General features: G+C 37.5%; 1 protein-coding gene across 2 annotated transcripts in view; it reads left to right on the top strand.

Annotated features, from left to right (window-relative positions):
* Window positions 1-879: 879 nt before the first annotated feature.
* Window positions 880-10,208, top strand: part of LOC100648875 (synapsin) — a 39,981-nt gene continuing 30,652 nt past the window's right edge. The window contains exons 1-6 of one of the 2 annotated variants that reach the window (XM_048410965.1): window positions 880-1,005; window positions 5,644-6,070; window positions 7,799-8,123; window positions 9,207-9,460; window positions 9,801-9,936; window positions 10,053-10,157. In XM_048410965.1, the coding sequence (XP_048266922.1) occupies window positions 7,866-8,123; window positions 9,207-9,460; window positions 9,801-9,936; window positions 10,053-10,157 (753 nt within the window). In that variant the 5' untranslated portion in view covers window positions 880-1,005; window positions 5,644-6,070; window positions 7,799-7,865. Of the gene's footprint in view, window positions 1,006-5,643; window positions 6,071-7,786; window positions 8,124-9,206; window positions 9,461-9,800; window positions 9,937-10,052; window positions 10,158-10,208 lie in introns of both variants that reach the window. The other variant, XM_048410964.1, reaches the window with a different exon arrangement.

Below are 10,208 nucleotides of genomic sequence, written 5' to 3'. Positions count from 1 at the left end.
TACGCGAAGAGAAGAAAAAGGGGGAAAAAGAAAACGGGAGAGAAAAAAAGAACCGTCTTCTCGCGTTGAATACTATCTCTATCTATAGTAACACGCAAAAGGGCAGACACTGTTGCGAATATATCAATTTTATTGCGTCCGCGTGAACGTAAACCAGAGCTGCCGCACTGAATGCTATAAACAATGAAATTTTATTCCAAAAGAAGAATTCGTTTCCGTACTTTACCTACACGCGTCCCCACGCCTAACTAACACAGCCCCAAACAATAGAAATTCTATCTCTCGAAAGATTTCAAAGTACGATCTCCATAGGCACAAAAGCTCCGTAAGTGCAACGCCGAGGAATCATGAATAACTGGGTCGCTGCATTAATTCTTTTATGCAGCTCGAGCTTGTGAAACGCAGAGCCGGTCGAGTGAACAGCAACGATAGAACCGGGAAATCAACATCTCGCCGGCACGCTATCTATAATCATTAAGATATCAGGAAAGAGAACGTCGCAGATACAAAAATAAAGTACAAAAATAATATTGTCGGATTTGCTCCCAAGTTATATCTCATACCCTGCTTTGATTTCATTTCATATGCAGACGCTTTAGAGGTTCGTCATAGGTTTTAAAAACAAGCTTCGATCGTGTAGAGTTACGCAACCCGGGACACGAAATAGTATCGCAACGGTTCGATATAGACACAACCACGTTTTACCAATGCGTAACCTGACATTTCATCTTCAGACGACCAGCAGGTGGGGCATGTTTGATGTGCATCGAACAACATCATCCTATACAAACACGAGAGAGAACCAGGCCTGGGCATATCGGGAAACCAGGGGCTCGTCCAGTTTCCCCCTAGTCGTTAGCTCGCGACACGCTGGAGGGGATGATAAGAAGAACGCAAGCGCGAACCTATCGACCAGCTAACCCTCCGGGTAACACCCTTGCGATCCTCAGCCGAAGCTCACTGCTTCTCCGGCGAACTAGTGGGTAGTACACGCACGCGACACAGGTGAGTACCAGCTTCTCAAATTTTGCCTTCTAAGTGTAATCTAACAGAGAATGTTTGGGATAAAATCGACGTCTAAAAAATTCTTCTAACCGAAAGATTGGCCGAAGAACAAGTGATTCAGTTTATAAATTTGTTTTTTATGATCAATGATATTTTCTTTATTTGGTAGTTTAGTGTTTGGTATCGTAGTCGGATCGGTTTTTGGCTAGGTCGTACTTCTCTCGCGGGGTACTCGCAACGGTCATGAGGGAACTGAAAGGAATAAGAAATTGATTTTTAGCTAGAGAATATTTTTGAGGTTTCTTTGTCATATTAGTAAGTAAATAAGGTTTCAAATAGATAATTGATATCGCGTTTTTTCGCTGTTGAATAGAGTTTTTCGAAGTTGATAGAGTTATTTATTTTTCAATCATTTAGTAATAGAGATTTATGTGAAATAGGTAGGTGTGGCAGGTAAGAAATATTTTAATTCGAAAATAATAGTGATTGATAATTGACCTTGCGTTTTAACACTAAACCTACCAGTGCTGGTCAAATTGACCGTTTTCAAACTTCTACACAAATTTAACCATATTTAAACGTTATCATATTGCTTCATAATATCTGACTTTTCCTAAAACATGAATACAATATATTTTTCGGTATCTACTTCTAGTTTGCTTTTTTCTTTTCTAAGAAAAAATTGTATTCTGTCCTGCCTATCGCGGACGCCCAGTTTAACCGAACGATAAAATATTTTAGTTACTCTTAAAATAAATACAATCAGTACAAAGAAAAAGCTATATCAAAGTCAGATGACAAACAAAATCAGTAATAACAAACAATAATAACTGTTACACCCGTAATCTTGTCATAAACCATAATTCATCCTTCGATCAAGATGGTCACCAAATATCAAAACATATTAACTCAGGCCTATAATAATCCTAAGGAACCGCCATAAAATTTAGCATCTTTTACGGTTAATTATTACAAACATTTTAAAAGTCGAGAAGTTTCTTAGGGTTGTTGCTCACTCTGATAAAACACGGGAAAAGCGGGGTTTTCCAATAATCAACGGTCAATTCCACCCTTGGACAACCGTTGGTGGAGAACGGCCAGCATCCATTAATATTTTCGTATAAATATTGCCGTCACAGATTCTTACTTGCTATCGTCCTTCTGACCAGAATACATCTCAGTTTGTCAGTGAATCAATCGACATCTAAATTTGTTATCTCTGAAACTCAGACAGAAAGCATCTCAGGGCGTTTTGTGTAAAGTTGTTATAAAAGAAAAAGCACATATAATAACGGACATAGAAGAAGACTGTTCAGAATGCGATGAACAAGAAACTTCAGCAACTGAAAACAGCATGGAAACACTTGAAAAACTATTTACGACCGAATCAGAGTTGAATATTATAAATAAGCGTTCACGTCCAGGGCAACAAGGAAAGAAACTATTATTGACAGCAGAGAATGAGACTGATGTAGAAAACCAACGTATCACAACTGGGCCTGATGGAACAGTTTGGAAAGAAATAGATGCAAGTTCCAAACCTGGCGGACATCAGTTCATAATATTTTTAGGGATATGCTAAACGGCATATAATGAAAGGACAAGTAAAGACGACATTTTATCTTACCATTGATCACTGTATAAGAGATCATATAATAAATTGTACGGAAGAAGAAACATTTAGAGCACTGGGACAAAACTAGATGCATTTATTGCTCTGCTATATGTCCGCGGTGCATATCAGATAAAAAATTTAGATGTTTCACATTTGTGGAATAAAATTTAGGGACCTGCATTTTTTTCAAAAACATTGAACAGGAATGACTTTGCTGAAATTATGAGGTTTATACGATTTGATAAGAATAGCGAAAGAAGTCAACGTTTACGAACCAATAAATTTGCAATGGTACCTACGGTATGGGACTCATTTATAGAGAATTCACAAAATTGTTATCAACCTGGTGCATACATTACTTTAGTATAAAGAATCGCGGGGAAAATCATGCAATATAACTATCAACAAGTTCAGATACCTTACTACAAAAAACTTGTCAAGTAAAAAGGTTACAAAACTACGAAAATCTGTTCAAGATGCAGGAAATATGCATGTGGCAAATGTACATTTGATAATAAGATAATTTGGAAAAAATGCAGTGAAGTTGAATAAGATATATCTTTATATAAATAAATGTGTAACTTTATTTAAGTCTATAACTGAAATTAAACAAAAGTAAATTTGGACGAAATTTTATGAAAGTTCATCATTTTATATACATTTAGTTATAAATTAACCATTATCTAATTTAAATCATAAGAACTATTACTTCTTTAATCACCGGTCATTTTGACCGGACACGGCACAAATAGGTATACACGAAGTGTCGGTAGGTTTAATGTTAAGTATGTTATTAGTCAAGACTCGTATTCATTTTAAATTTACGCGGGAACCTATAAACGCAACGGTACTATGTTGATCGAAGAGTTCAAAGAGAGATCGAAGAGAAGATAACAATTTATAGTGCCCATAAAGTGACGTGACCGTTCTCGTAGGTACGTTGCACGTTATTTTCACGTAACGTTTCGATTCTGTGATTTCTACTTTTTTTCCACCAATTAGATTCTTCCAGTTCTTCGATACCAGAACACATCCTTTCGTACGCCGCTCGTTACAAAGAAGTTTTTATTGAAATGTTTGATTTCTGATGTACGAAATCACCATTTAAATACGTATATTTAATAATGATAAACATAAACGGTTTTTGTAAAAAGAATTGAATAAAAAAGAATCTAGTTGAAGTTACACGTTGTTTTACGTTTAAAGAACGTTAAGTGATTGCATTAAATATAATACTACGCCCCCTATCACAAAGAATAAAGAATAATTAGAATAAAGAATAATTAGTCACTAGAATAAACGTGGTGTAAATACAAATATAAATAATTTTACAGTTACTCAAAATTAAATATTCCATGGTAAGTATTTGTTCTTTTTTTTCAACTTTTACGGCAGATGCACGTTTCTATATACGCAGCTTTGAGCGGTCAATGCGCCTGCCCTTTCCTAACGCCTAGGGATTTCCATCATCGATTATTACTAGAGTCTAAGCTAAAACCCCTAGAAATAATATGATCAGCGTAGATCCGTGAAAATACATGTGCGTACAACGTAGCTATTCCCATATGTCGCATGTCGATTAATTAAGGAAATTATGTCTAATACATTGGAAAGGAAGTTTACCCTGACACTTAATTAAACATACGGTATATCCGAATACGTTTTGTACACAATAAATGTTTGAACGATGGGGTGCGCCAGGAAATCTATTGATTTAAAACTTTTTATCACTTTATCCCTCATGACAATCGGCTGCGCAGTACTGTCAACAATGTGGAAAATTGTTATTCCACCTATCTATATTAAAATTAGAAACAGTTGTCAAGATCTGCTAATTGATCAGTATGACGTTTAGTACATTCTAAACATAAAAATAAATAAAGTGAATCTCCCAAGTTACATAAGCTGTCACGAGTTAATAAGATCGAGGAAAAGAAGATATATCTAAAAGCACGTGGAAATTAGGAGGAAGACCGAATTTCGTAGGAGTTCATTTAAAATTCAATTACGTCTAGAATCTCTGACATTAATTGAATGCAAACAGTTCGCCAAGTTGTCACATGCAACGGCGAACTTTGTTAGTTTAAAGTTTCGAGTTATTCTGATTAGAAAATGCTTTCACGGGGAAAGCGTCTAGCTGAAAGTTTCGGCTTTAAAGAAATCACAAAGCTTCTCTCGACATTTAGCGAAAAGTTTCCACTTTTCAATTCTTTCTTTGCTGCTGCCACTTTACGGCCACGAAATAGCGTGTCGCGTTCAACGAGTAACACCAGTGAATAATTCCGAAGAATTTGAACGAGACGCCACTTTTATCGTAGAAACAAATTGGTGGCCCACCATTTCCTGGTAGCCTTGGTAAAAATTGTACGAGGCAATACAACGTTATCAGACGTTTCTATCGCGGTCCGATATCGAAGTTAAAATCATGTTTGTTATCGGAGAAAGCAAAACACGGTTCGCGTAAAAAAGTTCTTCAGCATGTAAAGTCACGCTGAGTCGGTATCGATCAGCGGAATATCAAGCTCCACCTTTACTGTGCTAAATTTCTGTGAGGGTCTCCATCTCGCGCACTCTGAGTGTTCGCGTGGACGTTTTTATCGCGGACCTCGCACGAGCACTCGTTGTTCCTTACTAAGAACATGGAGGTTTAATTATAGCGATACTTCAGCATAAAAAAGGAGAGTAAAAAAAGAATGTATCTCCTCTTTTTTTAAACCGGTTGCCAGATATTTCCATGGCTTTCAACAATCTATATCCGTAACTCGTTGTTTTAAATATGCGAGTCACTTTCGAAGAAGATTTTAAAAACTTGAATGACACTTTTGTCCTGACATAATGCGTATACTATAGTAACACTATAGCTCGTACGTTTACGTAATCCCTTACATGTATGAGGAGTGCTTACGTAGTTGTAGGAACTTTATATTAATCCAGCAGTATTCCATCAATGGACATTCATTCAATATTACAAACCAGAAACCATTCTAACATTCTCTAATCATCATGTACCATTCCCTTTGCAGATTTCAACTTGGATTGTTTAGTTTCTCCTTCCTCACCTCTCTTATTTCATCCTTTCCTTTTGGATTACCTTACGTTGAAGTGTTATTTCACAACTTGGGAAAAAAAAGGGCACAACAAAGAGACGAATCGATAGTGAACGTCGTCGAGCAAGCCACAAAGCCCAAGACACGAAATCTCCGCCTCCATCTCCCGTTCCTAAGCCGCTCGAAGAAGACGAAGATCGTCGCATACGGTGACCATCCGACCACCAAAAGCCACCGGAATTCTGCGGTTTTGGTCAGGAGGACGAGGTCGGTGTTAAACCAGCAAGATTACCGGCCGCGGCGGTTGCGCCAAATACTGTGGTACAGCCCCTTCACCCGGCAACATTTCATTCTCCAGCTTTCGACAGTCCTTCACTTCCAATGTTAACTACCTGAAACGGAGGTGAGTGCCTGTCTCTTTCTGTGTCCAACAGCGCGATGCCTATTCTATTGTCTCTTTGCATGCTCGATAACACTTGGCCAATGGAATTTCAACACTTTCCCTTCTGACCGTCTCGAGAGATTCGAAGAATTCGGAAGCGAGGCGCTTCGGATATCTTCAGATTTCTATTTGTTCGTTCAATAGCTTCAAGCCTTGTTTGTTGAATGATTAATACTAAAAGTACTAGTCATTAGGAAGTCGGTAAAAGTTAATTTCCCGCCTAACGACTGGAAATGCTTAGAGGTTTTTATACTCGAAAGAATGACAAGTGCTGTTATATGAATTATTTAAAATAATTAAGTCAAGATAATAAATTCGAAATTTTTCGGCTATTGCTTTTAACATATAATAAAAGTATAATTGAAGGTTTTACGAGAAAGAATCTCTGCGTTTTCTAGTATTAAATCATCATCAAACATCGTTTAGATCGAAAGGTCACTGAGCTTCTTTTTAGAACATTATAATAGATTAATATCCCTGTCAACGACGAAAACTGTAACTTTGTTTCTCGTAGTTAAGAACGTCCAGATACGTTCATAACAGTACATTCCAGTACATGGAAATGTATAAAGCAACTCGAAACAAAGAGTTCGGGTCGTTGTACGATAGATGCTTGCAGAGGAGTACATTTGTCGCAGCCTTTTCATTGAACCTGAAGACAGAGTCTCATAATAGAAGCCTAAAATAATGAACGACCATCTTGATAGAAAGCTTAGTTGAATGGTCTTCTATACATATATGTTCCGAATGGTGATATGTCGTATAATATCTTGGCGAATAAATTGTTCGTTCAATTAACCCTGGACCGACTATCTGATTTATCCATTGAACTATAATTAACAGCCGGTATTCGAGTTCCACGAGACCCGAGCGAAGGGCCGATAATTCCAACTACATCATAACGGCTATTATTTAATTATAGCACAATTAAGCGTAAATTAATACCGCAAAAAGAAGTGGAGTAAAATACCATGCAAGCATCTCGGTGTTTCTTCATATTTTATAAATATCGATGTATGTATGCATGCAAATTATCCAAGAAAGTGCTTTTGGCATCGTGCAAAATCAGCCTTAGGCCTCGACGTTTTCCATCTTGGTATTAGTCGAGTGATTTAAATGCTCTAAGAACAACTTTTTGTGTCAATTACAGCCACCGCTTCGTATCATTTAAACCTGTAACGATATTACGCTGAATATTTCAAATTATTTCAAGCTTACCACACATTCCATGTCTTCGTTACGACTTATTGTCCAACCAAGCAAAATGCAGCTATCGGGTATCTGTCATCCGATTGTCTCGTCGTCAGAGAGAAGTCGTCTCCTCCTGTACCTTGCAAAGCACGAGCGATCGTCGAGCCGTATTTCACGCAAGGCACCGCAAGACGAGACATGTCCACTACTAAAAGACACCATTCGACTACCAGCTACGCGCATCAGAACCAAATATGTCATCACATCCCGCGTCACGCATGCAAACCAGCAATCAGCAATCGTCCATCATCGCCGGCGCGCCATCTATGCCATTTATACCCCGAGCACCTCTGGCTGTTCGATGTGTGCATTATGAACTAAGCCGTGTGAACTGAAAAAAAGCAACCAAACAAAATAAAAAAATGCAAAAAGCGTGAAATCACTGGACGATCGGACCGATTGCCACTATCACGACCACGACCATAGTTTGTCTTCCAGGTTCTCGTCAGGGGATTTGAGCTCGGAGCTCGACGATGAACCAAGCACAGACTCCGGGCTGGCCTCCATGGCCAGGGATTCGTCCCAATCGTATCAAGCGGTACCGGATCGGCCATTGCAGTCTCAGCCGACTCCTGTTCCACCGGCTAATCAGCCACCGGTACCTGGGGCACCGCCGTCTGGACCACCTCAACCCGTTGGCGGTGATCTAAGTCTCAACCTGAGACCCGGATCGAGAACCACCAGCGCTCCTTCCTCACCGGCCAAGACACGGGAAAGTTTACTCCAGAGAGTTCAAAGTTTGACCGGAGCTGCTCGCGACCAGGTACACTTCATCTTCTTTTTTAAATAATTAGAAAAACTTAGTACAGAAAAGTTAAGCTGGGGTACGAATTTTGAATCCTTATTACTAAGTTATGGATATTTATGCATTATATATTATATATTATATATTATATATTATATATTATATATTATATATTATATATTATATATTATATATTATATATTATATATTAAGGAAATTAAAAGCTACAAAAATACACAGAATCCACATGCATAATAGACGAAAATATATAGTACACGTTATATTTAGTGGATGGAACAAATGTCCGGGGCAAGATTCTATTTATTAATTATAAGCATACATTTTTATAAACACTCACAGTTTATTTATTACCCTACTGTTGACAATTAGGGTAGAACCCTGGTTTATATTTGATAGCATTGCAATTGATCGGAGTGATAAAGGTTAAATTATATAATAGTGAACGAAAGAAAGATATACATATATATTAGATCTGTTTTATATTAGACTCTTTTTATCATATTAGTAACAGCCATCCGTTCTGGCAGATATATTACGTCTATTCGTATCTCCTGTCAAATATAATATCGTTTTCTAAAATTACAGTGTTTTTCGTACCATTTGCCTTTTAAGTCTCCTTTGGTTTATCACTGTACGAGAGAAATATATGACTAAGCATGATTACTTCCGTGAACGAGTTCCATCTTCAAGTCCAATTTCACGAAGGTGTACACACAGTGTGTAACATATAAATGGTTACTCATTCTCAAACAGTCAAATTACATAGAAATGTAATCGTAGAAACGTGCGGTGCAAAACCTTCGATAGAACGACGTTAGCCAGATTTCAAGCTAAAATTGCGTTCTTGCATGTTCAACGCGTTATCTGGTCTTTCTAATGCTTTCGAAGAAATACGCAAGCATTTGCGTGCACGAAATCCCATTAATCTCTTCAGTATTCATTATCCCATTATACCATTTGGAGCGTTTGGATCTGTTAAGACGTAGCCCTATATGTGGAAGAAAAATTCTTTCTTTTTTTGCGTGTAAATTGTGGGAATGCAGTAGTGTAACTAATTGTTTAAATCTTCTTTACAAACAGGGTGCATCGATTCTAGGAGCAGCGGTGTCAGGTGCAACTAGAGGGCCATCTTACAACAAAGATCGGTGTTTCACCCTGCTAGTCATCGATGACCAGAATACCGACTGGAGCAAATATTTCCGGGGTCGTAGGCTTCATGGTGATTACGAGATCCGTGTAGAACAGGCGGAATTTAGGGAATTGTCGTTAACTGCGAGCGAGACTGGTACTATTGTGTCCATGGCGGTTTATCGTAACGGAACCAAAGTCATCCGGTAATTATTAATAATTATAATTATATATTATCTTTCAATTTACGTATCTCTCTCACTTAAATTTATCTATATATATATATTTTTTCTTTTTTCTTTTTCTTTTGAGAAATTTAAAGGTGCAAAAATGCATAGAACGTATAGAATATATAAAAATGCATAAAATATCGGAAGTATAGAATTCACTATAATATTTAATAGAAGAAACAATCATGAAAATATGAATTTACATAAACATCCGCAGTCTATTTGTTATATGTATATGTACGTATTCTATTTATTTTAATCAATATGTATTGTTTGTTTTCACTGCGAAAGTAAAGCAGACAAATTCTGTTGACAGATCTTTCAAACCTGATTTCGTCCTGATACGACAGAACCTAAAGGATGCCGGAGAAGACAACAAGAACCTTCTTCTCGGTTTAATGTACGGCGGTGTCCCGAGCATTAACAATCTGACGGCGATTTACAACTTTCAGGTATGAACTTTGCGTGAGCAACGACCACATTGAAGATACTTCGAATAAAGGAAACGATTAAGAACTTTATCAATTTCGAACGAAAATGGATTTCTTCATCGTGCTTCTTCTTTCAGGATAAACCATGGGTGTTCGCACACCTATTGGGGCTTCAACGTCGTTTAGGAAAAGACAACTTCCCCTTGATCGAGCAAACTTACTATCCCAACCATCGTGAAATGGTAAGTTATAAGATATAATTAAAATAAGGTAACTGTTTAGGTCTGTATATT

The sequence above is a fragment of the Bombus terrestris genome, chromosome 12, assembly GCF_910591885.1.
Source record: "Bombus terrestris chromosome 12, iyBomTerr1.2, whole genome shotgun sequence".
Lineage (NCBI taxonomy): Eukaryota > Metazoa > Arthropoda > Insecta > Hymenoptera > Apidae > Bombus > Bombus terrestris.
Note: the sequence above shows the minus strand (reverse complement) of the source record. Positions and strands in the feature narration are given on the sequence as shown.